The sequence below is a fragment of the Vigna unguiculata genome, chromosome 10, assembly GCF_037176805.1.
Source record: "Vigna unguiculata cultivar grain cowpea cultivar isolate G323 ecotype 2 chromosome 10, ASM3717680v1, whole genome shotgun sequence".
Classification (NCBI taxonomy): Eukaryota; Viridiplantae; Streptophyta; class Magnoliopsida; order Fabales; family Fabaceae; genus Vigna; species Vigna unguiculata.
The window spans coordinates 40,519,514-40,536,140 of NC_140801.1; the positions used below are offsets into that span (position 1 = coordinate 40,519,514).

Here is a 16,627-nt window from a genome sequence, read left to right on the forward strand (position 1 = left end):
TCCATGGTCTTGGACAAGGAAGAAAACCACAGAAGACTTATATAATTTTGCTGGAACATGGCATTGGAATTAACTTATCAACATTTATATTGTCGCTCACTATTGAAAATAGTTAACTAAATTCAACTAGCTAACTTCATATGTAACTCTACATGATGATTATGAACAAGTGATATTCATACCAGCATTGTAACATTAAAAGATTCACTTGGACAATGATAACTAGGAATGTAAAAAAAATGTATATAACATAAATTGCATTTCTCTGGAGTACATAGATTATAGACTGTATTAATATTGTCTAAATGTAAGATTGAGTCGACCAGGACAAAGCCCAGAATCTCTGAGCAATTCCTTTGGAGCTGAATTTGGAAAAATCGATGGCACACCATGGAAAACATGTCGAGATTCACCACCAAATATGAGCACATCTCCAGATTCTAGCACTACCCTCTTTGCCTCCTCTACATTCCTTTTATCCCCATAAAGAAAATCTGCAGAATCACCAATAGAGAAGGACACAACAGGCAACCCCTTCTGAAGACTTTCTTTGCTTTCATCACGATCCTGCATCAAACAGTTTCAAGTTAAAGGCTTGATAGAGTTTGTCCGTTTTATAGAATAGAAAATGTATAACACAATAAACTTGACTTTGGTAAATGCAAATCATGAGCCACTCAATAAAGTTTGATTCATTTATACCAAAAGTATAAGACACTACACAATGTTTTAGCATTTAGAAATCTGAAAATAGAACAATCAGATAAGAGAGACTGAAATAATTACTATAGTCATATAATTGACCAAGTGAATATCTCATATTATTCCTAGTATCACACATTTAAAAATTTTCCATCATTCTGATAATGAAAATGCAAAGTTTAGGACGTGTAAGAGCTTAACCTGATGAAGACCAAGCTTTCCATTTTCTGTGTAAAAATTGACAATGCAAATATCAGGAGTCATAGAAGGAAGAACATTCGCCACATTACATGCTCCATATTCCTTTTCAGTCAGAGATTGAGATTCTAGGATTGCTCTTGTAACTAGTTTACTGAAGTGATTGGGAATACTAGGTGGGGTGCTACCATCAAATACTCGTTTATTTCCATATTTATAGCTTTGAGGATCCCAATCCATACCAAGACACATCATCTTCAATCGAAGTTTTGCTCCATTTGCATATCCTGGTTGATAGAATCCGCCAAGACCAAGACCAAGTTCACGACACACTTTCACTATTTCCACCTAAAAGTATCTCAATAATTGTTCAGCTGATGTAGTAAAGTTATAAAGAATTAAAAAACAGTCACAAGTGAAATTGAAATACCTGTTCATCATGGCTTATGAAATTTTTTAACAGAACCATCCCAGGTCTCAAAACTGACCCTTTTGTCCATTCCTTCTGAATCTCAATTCTACTTTCTTGGTTTTCCCCATGAAAAGTAGCTCCTATAAAACCATGATTTCTCTTTCCAAAAAAGCAAATGTCATATGGTCTGAACTCTGGCTTGTTAACTGAAGAATCCAACTTTTGACCACCAATTGCAACATAGTTTGATTTGATGTTTCTATTATAAGGTTTGTTGACAGAATCAGGTTTTTTCCTCCAACATTGTCTATTTTGAGACCATTCATCATGAGGAGTTGATATGTTAGTCTTTGAAAAATTCTTAGCAAGTGGTAAATTGATATTTTCAAAACTGGAGTGAGGTACACAACATTTGTCTCCACCGGGCTTGGTCGATTCTAAATCAACTCGAGTTCTCTTGAAATTTCTTGGTTGAAAACTACGAGACATAACCTGTAATTATTAGATCATGTAAATTATAATCAGAAAACAGTTATTACTAACAAAATTTTTAATTTAATCTATTGTAGCTTGTTTTTGTTATAAAGTACATGTTTTTTCTCTAAAATATGGTTATATTTATTTTGAATCAATTTCTTTTAAAGGACAACAAAAAAAACGAGAAAAAAATTGTTTCACAAAATCATAACAATAGCAAATATGAAATTATTCTTCACCAAAAACAAAAATCAAACAGACATTGAGAATCTTTAAAACAAAAGAGTTGGATCATACGTGAACTTTGTGAAGAACAGAGTTTATTGCAAATGGTGAAGACTCGGTGGTTGAATCAATCCACGAATTTGGTTGAAACAAAAATAAGGATGATATTGCAAGAAAAGAAGTTGTGAATAAGTGACAGAGAGATGAAGTGTGAAACAACACTATTTAAAAGAACAACCTATGATCACTTTTATTTTGATTCCAAGATATAATTTGATAAATTCAATAATATCTAATAATGAATTAATTGAGATTATAAATATGAATGATTTTTAGAAAAGATAAGGTTTGTTGTTTACGCATTAGATAAATCTTATCATAATTCAAAGTATACCATTTCAATCTAAATACCTTTTCAAATCTTGAACAGATTGTGATTTTTCTTTGATTTGGGTTTTTAATTACTTATCAAATAAATCCTACCAAGAAAGGTAATGCATAAGATAATGTATTTGATTTTATCGCAATTTTGAACCATTGATTTTATAATGAAAGATTCTGAAATCAATTGATTTTAGTAACTAATTGCAAATTGAACTTTTACTAAATTTGATTATTAAACAGGATTTAAATTTTTATATTGACAATAGTTTTAGAAAAAATTACTAAAACTCCTAACAGACAAAATAAAACACAAAATTGACCATTTTCATTTACAACACTTTAATTAATGTAAATACATTCAAAATCAAATCACGACTTTTTATTCTATTACTATTAATTATATCTTTGAAGTTTATTTTTATCTTGTATTTCGTACAATAGAGGAAATATAAGTATCGTTGTACATATTTATTATTTTATGTTGCATTAAAATTGATATAGTATGACAATTTCTCTTATTATGCACTGATACTATATTCATGTTAGGTCAGAATTTTGTTAGATACATTTTAATTTATATAAAAACCTTTTAAATTATCTTGTTTTTAATTCAAACTTACTAGAATTTTAAAGTGGAAGATACAAATTTTAAGTATGTTGTATTTAACTTAAATTTAAAATAATTATCTCCTCATATTATCATATCAAATTTAAAAATGATCATTTATCTTATGCAATTCAAATTATTCATGATCACCAAAAAAACTATGATATTTGTGATGGTTAGAATTCAAGATTCTAACTGTTAATAAAAGCAAAAAATATCTTACAAATATATTTTAAATGTTGGAAAATTTTATTAAAAAAGAAAAAAAATCAATAACAATTGAAAATCTCCACAAAGTATATTTCTATTATATTTTCGTTTAATATTTTCTGTAATTCAAAATTATAAAAAAATATACTTTACTTTATAATAAAATATCATATTTTTATAATTAAAAACGGTTACAAACTATATTATATTTCATTTTTATTTAAATTTATTGAAGGTTCAAGAAATAGTCAACAGTTGTTAAATCAGATGACTGTGTTGGGTTAGAAAAATTCAAATTGAAAATTTAACATCGATTTTTCGAGCAGCGAGTTTAAACACTGGTGGTGAAGATACGATGGTTAAATAAACTCAATAATATCTAGTAATGAATTAATTGAGATTGTCAATGATTTTTAGAAAAGATAAGATTATTAGATAAATTTTATCTTCAAAGTGTCTCTCCTCATTAACTCCATTTTAATCTCAAAAATCCTTTCAAATATTAAAACATTGAAAATTTTTGTTTGATTTGGTTTTCTAATTTCTTATCAATCAAATCCTAACAAGAGGTTATCCATAACATAATATATAATATTTTCTTCATAGTTATCAATTTTAATAAATTTTGATAAATTGCAAGTATCCTAAGTTTTTTTTTTATTTTATTTTTACTAATTTGATGACTTAATTTTTGTTATAAACTTTTTAAAATAAAGTATATCACTTTAATTATATATATATATATATATATATATATATATATATATATATATATATAAAGAGTTATATTTATAATTAATCATTTGAATATATTTATTATTCACTACAAAAAATTAATTTTAACAGAGATTTATTAATAGAGGTTATCAAACATCCAGTAATTTATACATATAGTAGAGGTTTTTAGAACAAACCTCCAGTAATTTATACATATAGCAGAGGTTTTTAGAACCTATGGTAAGTACTAGGGGTTTTTTTGAAGAACTCCAGGAAAACTTTTCTTCCCTCCACATCTTTTTTTACAGAAGCTTTTATATTTTTTTTTTCAAAAAACATTTTGACCAATTTGTTCGTATGTTTGACAAAACAGACATAATTTCAACGTTCGAAAAACTCACCCAAACTAACTTTCCTCAAACTTCACTTTGCTTTCATTATGCAGTTGTAGCTCACTCTCAATCTCAATCTCACTCTCAATCTCAATCTCAATCTCAATCTCAGTAAAATCATTTTCATCCACGTTGCAGCTCACGATTTCGTTCGAATTTTCACCTTGCTTCCAAACGGTAATGGTTTTCCCTTTCTTTTCTTTAGGTTTTCAAATTTTATCGATTTGTTGTTAAATTCTAACTTTGAAATCTTTGATGTTTGTTTCTATTAAGGAATCCAATTATAGGTTCTGCATTTTCTAAAATTTATAGTGCATCTCCGTTGCTCGTTCAGTGGCTTTGCATCTCTGTTGTGGGTTTGGTTGATTGTGGTTTCTTCATGCTTTGCGTGTTCATAGTTGCCATAACATTTATGGTTCAATTTCAGGTGAAATGGAGTAATTGGTGAATGAAGCAATTCTGGTTTTAAGAGTAGTTGCGCTACAATGGCAAAATATGGAGTGGTACTTCTGATTGTTGCTCCTTCGGAAGTCTCGGAAGTGATTGATTGTGTTAGCTCTTACATTGAGTTCCTTTGAGACAGAACAAAGGTTATATTTCATTGGATGTTTCCACCTTCCAAAGGTAACCCTATGTTTTTCTGTTTATTTGGACGTAGAATTCTAAACTGGAGGTTGTAATTTTTCACACACATTCATCAAATTCTAGTGCTCCCTATTTTAATATTACAAATTAAATTATAATATTTTGTTGGTGTTGTTGTTGAACGTGTAGCCGATAGTAGAGTGGGAGTAGAATTGGAAGGACTATGAGATAAAAGAGGGAAAAGTCGGATGATATTGTTGAAGTACCACAACCACTCCTTTTATTGTATCCATGAGAGAGAAGATAGTGGCCATGGCTGAGAGCGCGGGAGGAGAAGGAATGGAAGAGAAAATGGTGGGTGACGAAAGAGAAAGTGGATCTGCAGCAAGAGACAGATCCAGTGCTCGTGAGAGAAGCAAGAGAAGGTAAGCAAAGCTTTATATTACTGTTTTGTTTTATTGTTACATTGAAGGGAAAAACCCAAGCGGGTTTTTATAGAAAAAGGGGAAAAGGGGGTTTTTACAAAGGAAACCCTAGATTACTAATTAAATCAGTAATCAGCTATAGAAAGGGAAAACGAGAAACCCTAAGGGCTTTTAGGGTTTCAATATCCTCCCCTCAAGCTAGATGGTGGATGCTCAACATCCCAAGCTTGTGAACGTTGAGTTTGAACTTGGTACGGTGAAGTGCTTTCGTAAAAATGTCGGCGAGCTGGTCACTGGAGCTAATAGGAAGAAGGCGGAAGAGGTTGTTCTGAAGGCGCTCGCGAATCACATGACAGTCAATGTCAATGTGTTTCGTTCGTTCGTGGAATGAAGGATTCTGAGCAATATGTTTGGCGGCCTGATTATCACAGTTGAGCACTGGAGGCAGATCAAGTTAAATGCAGAGGTCATGAAGAATATAGCTAATCCACTGAATCTCACAAGAGGTAGTTGCGAGAGCCCTATACTCGGCTTTAGAAGATGATCGAGAAACAGTGCTCTGTTTCTTGGATTTCCATGAGATGAGGGACTCTCCAAGGAATACACAGTAACCAGTGATACTGCGTCTCGTTTCAGGACATGTGGCCTAATCAGAATCACTGAAGCCTTTAATTTGTAGACTAGTGTCTCTAGGGAAAAACAGTCCCTGACCAGGATCGGCCTTGATGTATCTTAGGATATGCTGGGTAGCTTGGTGGTGGTAAGCAGTGGGTGCTTGCACAAATTGACTGAGAAGATGGACATAGTAGTTGATGTCAGGTCTAGAGTTGGTGAGATAGAGTAGTTTCCCTATCAATCGCCTGTAGGAATCAACATTGTATGATGTATTGTTGGTGGCAAAAAGAGGTTTAGTGTCACTCATGAGGGGAGTTGGGCAGGGTTTGCTGTTAGTCATTCCAGTTTCATTTAGTATGTCCAGGGCATACTTTCTTTGGCACATATGGATCCCTTTCTTGGTCCTTGAAATTTCAAAACCCAAAAAATATTTTAGTTTCCCCAAGTCCTTGATTCTGAAGGTCTGATGCAGGGTACTTTTAGTCTTATTGATAATCTCCATAGAATTCCCTGTTAGAATAATGTCATCTACATACACAAGCAAAGCAGTGAAAGTGATAGAAGTTTTATGTATAAAAAGAGAGTAGTCAGAATTAGATTGAGCAAAACCAAGGTTTAAGAGGAAAGAGGAGAGTTTAGCAAACCACTGACAGCTGACCTGTTTGAGGCCATATAGAGACTTAGATAGTCGACAAACTTGTCCTTGTTTGGGAAGTTTCAGCCCTGGTGGAGGTGTCATGTAGACTTCTTCATTTAAATCTCCATGTAAAAAGGCGTTATCAACATCAAGTTGATATATGCACCAGTCCTTAGCAGCTGCTAAGGCTAGAATAATCCTTACAGTTGTGAGTTTAGCCACAGGAGAGAAAGTATCAAAGTAGTCTATTCCCTCTTGTTGGGAATATCCCTTCGCAACCAATCTAGCTTTATGCCTCTTAATACTCCCATCAGAATTATACTTGGTTTTGAAAACCCATTTGCAACCTATGGGCTTCTTTCCATTTGGGAGATTGGTGAGATACCAGGTTTTGTTGTTTTCTAGAGCTTGTATTTCCCTGTTCATAGCATCCCTCCATTCCTTAGTTTTGCTAGCCTCAGTATATGATTGTGGTTCATGGTTGGTAGTGATGGTGAGAGTGTAGTGAAGATGCTCCTTTGATAAACCATCATAAGAAACAACAAAATCAATAGGATAAGCAGTTTTGTAGTTGGCCTTAATTTGATTAGTAGGCTTAAGCTGACAAGAGTTATTGATAGTTAAGGAACCATTAACATGGTAGTCCTTTAGATAGTAAAGAAGCTTTTTGTCTCTTCTGGATCTTCTCAAATCCTGAATGTTGTCTTCTGTGTCACTCTGTTCATATGCCGCATTGTCTTGGTTGTCCTGAGCTTGGGCAGGTTGGTTCATAATCTGTTCAGGTTCAGTCTGCTGTAGATTGGAGCTGTCAGCTGTCCTGTCTTCTTCATCATCAGTAGTACTGTCATTTTCTTGAATTTCTCCTGCAGAACTATCAAGAGCAATATGGTCCTCCCTGATATTGATATGGGAGTCATTCAAGAAACTAAAATCCTAATTCATGTGATTATTTTTCTCAACAATGGTGGTTTCCGTAGAGCTGCAGGGAAAAATGGTTTCATAGAACAAAGCATTTCTACTTATAAAAATCTCTCTAGATTTTAAGTCAAGCAGGATGTATCCCTTTATTCCATTTTTAAACCCAATAAAAACACATTTTCTTGCCCTAGGATCAAGTTTATTTCTATTTATATCAGGGGTAGAGGCAAAACTTAAACATCCAAAGGTTTTCAAATCAAGATAAGTAGGAGATTTTGAATAAAGCATTTCATAGGGGGATTTATTTTTCAAAATAGCAGATGGTATTCTGTTTATTATATGAACAACATGATTAATAGCATAAGACCAATAACATTTAGGTATATTAGACTGGAAAAGCAAGCTTCTAGTAACATTTAAAATATGTTGATGTTTTCTTTCAACAACAGAGTTCTGCTGAGGAGTATGAACACAACTCCTTTGGTGAATAATACCATATTTATTATAAAGATCATCATACTCAAATTCAGGACCATTGTCAGATCTGATAGTCTTAATATCCTTCTTAAACTGATTTTTAATGTAGATGACAAAATTTAACAGAATGTTTCTGGTTTCTCCCTTAGAATGCATGAGAAAAACCCAAGTATGTCTAGATAAGTCATCTACAACAGTAAGAAAATATTTATGCCCATGTATAGAAGGAATAGAGATAGGACCCCATATATCAACATGAATCAAGTCAAAACAATTATCAGAAGTAGTAGTATTGTGAGGAAAAGGCAATCTATGTTGCTTTGAATAATGGCATATGTCACATATGTTTTTACAAGAATCATGAACATAAGGAAAAGCTCTACAAATTTGTCTTAGAACATTATTACATGGGTGTCCAAGTCTATAATGCCATACATTTATGTCTTTCTTAGAGTAATTCATAGTAGTATTAACAAAAACATGATCTCGTGAATTAGAGGTGTTTTCATCAAGGTAGTACAACCCCCTTATCATGCTAGCATGCCCAATAATCTTGTATGAATGATTGTCATGTATCTGACATTGCTCACAAGAGAAAATTAGTTTACAATTTGAGTCCTTTATGAGAGTTTGAACAGATATTATATTGAAAGAAAATTCAGGAATGTATAGCACATTGAAAATGATGAAAGATTCTAAAAAATTTTTAGTTCCAGCAAATTTAGCAATAACAGTAGAATTGTTAGGCAGTTTTACAGTAATAGGTTTAATTTTGTAAAAACTAGAAAATTGACTTATGTCATGGGTCACATGATTTATGGCCCCTGTATCAAGGATCCAGGTTTTACCTTGCTGATTCTTGTGGGTTGAGACATTGTTGTTGAAGCTCTGGATGTGGTTGACCGAGTGCTTTGGCTCATCTTTGTCATCTAAAAGCTTTAGCAGTCTCTGAATCTGTTCAATGCTCAAGGTTGCATTAGCAACACCTTCCTCTGGAGTGTGATCAGGGGGCTTTTGAGTTTCAGGATTGACATTGAGGTTGCACATCTGTTGAGCATTAGAGTTCTTATTGCCATAGGTCCCTTTATCTTGTTCTATCCTTTGTTTGTACCATGGAGGATATCCATGTTTTGAATAACACTCCTCTGCAGTGTGGTTCATTTTGTGGCAGTAGGTGCACTGTTTTCCTTGGTTAGGATTTCTGCCTCTGCCTCTTCCTTGTGTTCGAGACCCATTGCCTCTTCCTTGTCCTCTCCAAGAAGCTTGTTCTTGGTTTCTATATCCTTTGTCAGCTGCATTCATGAGAACTTTGTTTTCATTAGCCAGATTTCCAGAACCATTGCCCTTTCTTTCTTGCTGCATGACAAGAGAAAAAACTTTGTTTATGCTAGATAGAGGCTCCATGAGCAATATCTGAGTTCTGACACTGTTGTAGTTGTCATTTAATCCTTTTAGAAAACAGATGGCATGTTCAGTCTCCCTCTGTTTCAAGAAAACTCTGGACAGATCACATTCACAGGGCTTTCCACAGGTGCAGTTGGGTATGGGTCTCAAGAATTCCAGTTCTTCCCATAATTTCTTTAATTCTGTAAAAAATTGACTTATGCTTCTATCTCCCTGTCTGATAGAGTGAACTTCTTGTAACAAATCAGAGATTTGAAAGTAGTCCCCTTGAGAGAATATTTCCCTTAATTCTTCCCATAGTTCATTAGCAGAATCTATGTACATTACACTCTTTGCAATGTCTGGTGCGAGAGTCCTCATAATCCATGAAAGAATCATCACGTTACATCTTTCCCAGGATTCATAGTTTGGATCAGTGGGCAGAGGTGTTTTAATGCTGCCATTAACGAACTTCAGGTTATTCTTGGAGAGCAAGGCACGTTGCATGTTCCTGCTCCAAGAAACGTAGTTATTATCATTTAAAACATTAGAAACTAGGACCAAACCTGGATTTTCTCCAGGGTGCAAGTAGTAGGGACTGGTGGGTATGAGGGATTGATCAAGATCAAAGTTGTTGGCCTTCTGGCTGGTGTATTCTGGCTTGGTTTCAGATTTCCCATCCATGATTCTTCAAAAGGATGCCAAGAATCACGTTCTTGGCAGAAAGAAAGTGAAGCGGAAGCACAGCAGGTTAAAAACCTGCTTTGGTACCATGTTGAAGTACCACAACCACTCCTTTTATTGTATCTGTGAGAGAGAAGATAGTGGCCATGGCTGAGAGCGCGAGAGGAGAAGGAATGGAAGAGAAGATGGTGGGTGACGGAAGAGAAAGTGGATCTGCAGCGAGAGACAAATCCAGTGCTCGTGAGAGAAGCAAGAGAAGGTAAGCAAAGCTTTCTATTACTGTTTTGTTTTATTGTTACATTAAAGGGAAAAACCCAAGCGGGTTTTTATAGAAAAAGGGGAAAAGGGGGGTTTTTACAAAGGAAACCTTAGATTACTGTAATCAGCTATAAAAAGGGAAAACGAGAAACCCTAAGGGGTTTTAGGGTTTCAATAGATATATATGATAATAAATAATTTCCCAATCTTCTCTTCTCCCTACTTGAAACCAAATTTTACCTATGCTACTAACTCTTTACCATTTACTTCCAAACATATTCACCAAAGAAGAAGACACAACTGAAAATTAAATGTGAGTGATTGAAAAATAAAATATTCATGCATTTGATAACTGACATAATTTTGTGATAAAAATTGTTTTACGAAATATTGATTGATGATAGATTGAAAGAGAAAAGATAAAATTTGGGATTTGGTTGGCAATAGCGAAACTTGGAGCAGAAGGTTGGGGCAAAGAAAAAAGGGAAAGTGGAAGGTGAAGCAAACCACTACCATACATTCTATCATTTTATCTTTCTCTTTTCTTCTCTTTGATCAATCAATTATCATCATCACCATCACCCTTCCTTCAACCCAACTTCCAACTCTTCTAGAAACTTGTCCCTGTAACAGATACTCACTCTCTCTCATAAACAACAACAACTACCATTACCATCTCTATGCTTTCATACATGAATAGCCAAACTACCGATACATTTCTTTCCAGGAACCTCACAACCAACTTACTTAAATCACTAAATCTGTTTTTTTTTTTCTTTTTCACAATATCCAATATCTCACTTCCACCACTCATGCCAATACTAAACATTTATGTTATTATTAACTCTGTTTTTTATTCAACGAGATTGACTATATGAATGGTTATACATGATATCTATTTTATTAAACAGTGTACTAATTATTTGGGTGGTTAGTTTGTGAAATCAGGATAACAGTGGAAAATATGAGAATAAATTATGTTATAAATATTTTACAAAATAAAAAATTTCTTGCAAATGATGCATATAATTTAAAGTGATTAAATGTGGAAGTAGCATAGTCCTTATAGTAATAGCAACAGCATCACATGTTAAGAGGGCATTATTGAAAAAGAATTGATGTGAGTGACTTTATTTATTTGTTTTTTGATGTAGAGAAAGGGGAAAAGGATATAAAATGATGTATTATTTATTAGTTTATGCAAACCATTCAGTGTTTTAATTTAGCTTTTTTCAATTAAACTTTTACTTTGGAAGATTTATTTTTAAAAGAGTTAGAAAAGTTTACTTTATTTAGTGGTTATAGTCATATAAAGAAAAAAAAAACATTGAAAAGAAGTCTTATATTAATATAAACCAAAATGACTTAAAGAAGTCTTAAATTAATATAAACCAAAATGACATTTTTTTTTCGTACTTTCCTTACTATTAGAAGAAATATATTGTTTTTTAGAAAGATAAACCAAAGTGACCTTTTTTTTCTTTTATAACATTTTAGTGTTTGAGAGAAGAATTAGGTAATTTCTCTTTGAAGGTTCTTTTAGTAGTTATTTTTTTCTACTTTCAATAGAGGGTGTTATTATTTTAGTAATAAGTTCCATTCTTTTTATTAGTAATAATTAATATATATAAATAAAAGAATGTGATATTAGATGTCTCAACCCATATATAATACCAATAAAAAGTAGTAAGTTCTCGTGTTATTATGTTGACACCTAATAATGATATTAGAGTTTGGTTAGTATTTTGTTGCTATTGATAGAAGAAAGTATTGTATGAAACTTTTAGTATGTTATGTGATTGTAACTGGTTTCTAGTGTCATTCTTTTTTTTGGATGTAGAGTGTAGTTGTGTGAAAATACATGTCTAAGAAAGTTCTATTAAAAGAAAGATTTGGTAATTAAGTTTGTTTATGAGTGACTGAACTTTCGTTCTTAGGAACTTACTTTGTGTACTAGTCACAGTTTGTCGTGATTGTTCCAAATAGACAATACTATTTATTGTCAAAAGTACAGAAGTTGTTTTTATAAGCCATCATGAGATATAGAAGTTCAATTAGAATATAAAAAAAAGCACCAATATCAGTAATCACTTTTTCTTTTCAGTTAATTTTAATTTTGCTCTTATTATTAAGTTTTTACTATTTTTTTGCTTTAACACTTTTGTTTTCCCTGCAGAGCAGCACTTATTTTTTAAGTTGAGTTAGTTTTCTTTGACTAAGGAAGAACTCTAGTTTGGAAGATTTGTCAAAGGAGAAGGCAAGGCTTGAGTAAGTAACATATTTTAACAATTTACTAAATGCATGTGTTTTTGTTTGCTCTGAATATCTACTACTCATAATGCTGATAATCTGAAACGAGAGTTTGTGTTATCACCTTGTGTGATATAAGGTTAATAGTTTAATGTGTCCGCATTACATGCATGACAGAAAAGAAAATTATGTGTATGTTATTGTTGTCTTGAAATGACGTATCAATTTCTTGACTTGAACAGACCCTATTCTAAATGGACAAATCTTGGATAGAGATGCCTAGAAATACACCTCAATATATGGAAGGATTAAACACATTTTTGGACTTTTCATTTGTTAATAGCAGTGTGAGGGGGGAAATAGTATGTCCATGTCTGAAATGTAACTTTAACAAGTGGCAATGTCGTCAAATAGTGTATGAACACTTGATTATCAAACCTTTTCCAAAAGGATATACAGTGTGGCTTCTACATGGGGAGAGAAAAGGAGCAAATGTGCCAGATGAAATACATATAATGCCACAAGAAAATGATGAAGTAATTCCCGCTAATAATCCAATGTGTGACATGATTAATGATGCATTTGGGTATCATCAATACAATGATGGCATGGTGGATGATAAGGAAACGGGTGCAGAGTCAAGCGATAATATGAATGATGATCTTAGAGCTTTTTTCAGTTGATGCAAGAAGGTCAAGATAGTTTATATGAAGGGTGTGATAAATATTCTAAACTTTGTTTCTTGATCAAGTTGTATCACATCAAATGTATATGCAAAATAACTAACAAGGGAATGTCCATGATACTAGAGTTGTTAGCCGATGCTTTTGGACATGCTAAAATACCAAGCTCATTCTATGAGGTGAAGAAAATTATTAACAAGCTTGGTCTTCATTACAAAAAAATTGATGTTTGTCCAAATGATTGCATGTTGTACTTTAGAGAAGACGCAAATAGGGACTTTTGTAAGAAATGTAAAACATCTAGATGGAAGGCAAAAAAGAAAGGGACAAGTGACAGTGGTACAAGTAATAAAAGAAAAAAGATTCCTACAAGTGACAGTGGTACAACCTTCCTCCTTGGATGTGTATGAAACAAAGTTCCTTTATTCTCTCTATGATCATTCCAGGAAAGCGAGCTCCAGGAAATGATATTGATGTATATTTACAGCCACTAATAGAAGAGTTGAAAGAGTTATGGAGCACGGGCATAAAAACTTTTGACTCATATGGTAATGAAGTGTTTGATATGCATGCAGCCATATTGTGGACTATCAGTGATTTTCCAGGTCTTGGAACTCTATCGGGATGGAACATGCATACTGGGTTGGCATGTCCTGGATGTAATTTTGACACAACTCCTAAGAAGCTTCTTAAAGGTGGTAAATTTTGTTTCATGAGTCATCGTCGTTGGTTAGATGGAAGGCATAGATTTAGACTGGCTCGCATGAGATTTGGTGGAACTATAGAAAATAGAAATCCACCTGTGGTAGTGTCAGGATATGATGTCTTACAACAAGTTGAAAATGTCAATGTTGAATTTGGAAAAGAACTAGTACTTGAAGAACGAGCCAAAAGACAACGGGGAGTTAATCATGCCAAGTTAGACACTCAACAATGGCGAAAAAAGAGTATATTTTTTGAACTTTCTTATTGGGTAGACAACTTATTACATCACAATTTAGATGTTATGCATATTGAGAAAAATGCATGTGATAATGTGGTGTTTACCTTGTTGAATGATAGTTCAAACAAATGTAAAGACAATCTAAAAGCACGAAAGCATTTACAACTTTGGGGTATTAAACCTGATCTTTGGCCTGATGAGAATGGTAGATATCTCCCTGCTATATATACATTGACAAAAGCAAATAAAGATATCTTTCTCAAAACTTTGAAGAACATTAGTAGATGCATTGATGACAAACAACGTAAAAAAAAGTCATGACTCACATGTTTTGATGGAGCAACTTTTACCTTTGGCAATGAGAAATACACTTCCTAAAGAAGTATGCTCTATCTTGATTGATCTGTGTAATTTTTTTTACAATTGTGCAATAAAGTTTTAAGAATGGATGAACTTGGCCAACTACAAAGTAGAGATGTTATTTCCTCCTTCTTTCTTTACAATCATGATTCATTTAATTGTGCATTTGGTAGAAGATGCCAAGCTTGGAGGACTAGTCCAATATCGATGGATGTATCCCATGAGAGGTATCTAGGAAAGTTAAAGTCCTATGCTCATAATAAGGCACAAGCAGAAGGGTCAATAGCTGAAGGATACATGGCTGAAGAGGCTTTAACTTTTTGTTCTAGATATGTAGATGGAATTGAGACTGTATTTAATCGACTGCGTCGTGTTAATGATGAACCTCATATTGTTCCATCTAATGTAAGTACATTATTCCCACAAGTTGGAAAACCAGCCGGTTCTTTTGCTTATTTCACTCTATCGGCAAAGGAAAAGTTGCAAGCACATCATCATATGCTAACTAACTGCACCATAGTTGACCCGTTTCTGCAGTAAGTATTTATGCATTTTTGTATAATTAGTTTTTCCTTCAACATTACATTATATATTTTATATCTTTGACATAGGGAATTTGGAGACACTTTACGAAGACAACTAAGAAGCCGCACACGATCATCCTCTATGATAGACAAGAGGGTTCATAGGGAATTTGTAGAATGGTTTTCACGTCTTGTATGTATATTTTCTCCTATAATCTTTAACTTATATATATTATTAAAATATTAAGCATGTTTCTGAATATTAAGTATTTTGTTTTATTTTGTTTTAGATAATGAATGAATCAATTAATATCCATTCAATTGATTTAAAATTCTTAGCTATAGGTCCGATTGATTGTGCAAAGCGATACAGTGCCTACAATGTGAATGGGTTCAAATTTCGTATATTGGAGCGTGACCTTTGGCTTAAAACACAAAATAGTGGAGTGTTTGGTACATTTGGGACAAGGAGTTATGCAAGTAGCATTGATAATCAAATGCGGTTTGGAGCTGTGCCATATTACGGTCGATTGGTAGACATAATTGAGATAAATTACCATGGACATTTCTCAGTTGTTTTATTCAAATGTATGTGGGCTAATAAAACTTCTTCTAGAGGGATTATGACTGATGACTTTGGATTTACATTAGTATGTTTTTCACGTTTGATCCACACTAGTGATAATGATGATGATGAGCCATACATTCACGCATCAGAAGCTCAAATGGTGTATTATGTAGAAGATGAGTTGGATAAAAATTGGTGCATACCTGTACATTTAAAGCCTAAAGACATGTACAACATGGGTGAAGAAGATGTTGACGATTTTCATGAATCTGAACCATTTGAGCAACAAAACTTAGAATTACTATATCCAGATGAGGATGGAAATATACAACTACCAAGGTAATTGTCACATAACACTCTGAATTTCAGTTTTTGTGTAATTGAATTTCAGTTTCTGTCTAGCAACAGTCTAGTAAGGTAATTGTCACATATACTACTAGAAACTAGCACAAAGTGGAGAGACCATCGACAAGAATTGTGGCAACAAAGGAATGATGGTACACGTACTAGAGATGAATTGATCACAATGGCTCCAAAAGGAATAGATAGAGACCAATGGGCTTCTTTTATTAACTATCGTTTAAATTCAAAAACAAAGGTATAATTGAAACTCTTTTTCATCAACCTTATTCATTATTATTAATTTTTATATTTTGATGATTAGGACCATGCCCTCAAAAATAAAAACAATAGGGCAAAGCAAACCATTGCTCACACTGGTGGATCTAAGAGCCTTGCAAGGAAAAGAGATGAAATGGTGATAATATTACATATCTTCAAATTAAATTTATGTTTTAATTTTTTGAATTGTGTCATAAATTTTTTCTTCAACTCTATAGGAAAAAGAGTGTGGCCAAAAGGTCAGTAGAGGAGAGGTATGGATAGCCACCCACAAGCATGCTAATAGAACATTTGTTAGTGATGAAGCAATGGAAATTGGTGTAAGTTTGATTCTAATAAACTCTATAATTATCATCTACAATTCAGGTTATT

General features: G+C 33.2%; 2 protein-coding genes across 2 annotated transcripts; one reads left to right on the forward strand and one right to left on the reverse strand.

The window, feature by feature from the left end:
• Positions 1 to 291: 291 nt before the first annotated feature.
• Positions 292 to 5,223, reverse strand: LOC146883202 (DNA N(6)-methyladenine demethylase ALKBH1C-like). Its single transcript, XM_085667474.1, has 4 exons — positions 5,176 to 5,223; positions 1,331 to 1,804; positions 904 to 1,248; positions 292 to 567 (listed from the first exon to the last, which is right to left on the reverse strand). The coding sequence occupies exons 1-4, from the start codon at positions 5,221 to 5,223 to the stop codon at positions 292 to 294; spliced, it is 1,143 nt and encodes a 380-aa protein (XP_085523600.1).
• An 8,126-nt stretch (positions 5,224 to 13,349) lies between these two features.
• Positions 13,350 to 15,977, forward strand: LOC146883203 (uncharacterized). Its single transcript, XM_085667475.1, has 5 exons — positions 13,350 to 13,584; positions 13,686 to 14,157; positions 14,716 to 15,078; positions 15,154 to 15,259; positions 15,357 to 15,977. The coding sequence occupies exons 1-5, from the start codon at positions 13,350 to 13,352 to the stop codon at positions 15,975 to 15,977; spliced, it is 1,797 nt and encodes a 598-aa protein (XP_085523601.1).
• Positions 15,978 to 16,627: the final 650 nt, after the last annotated feature.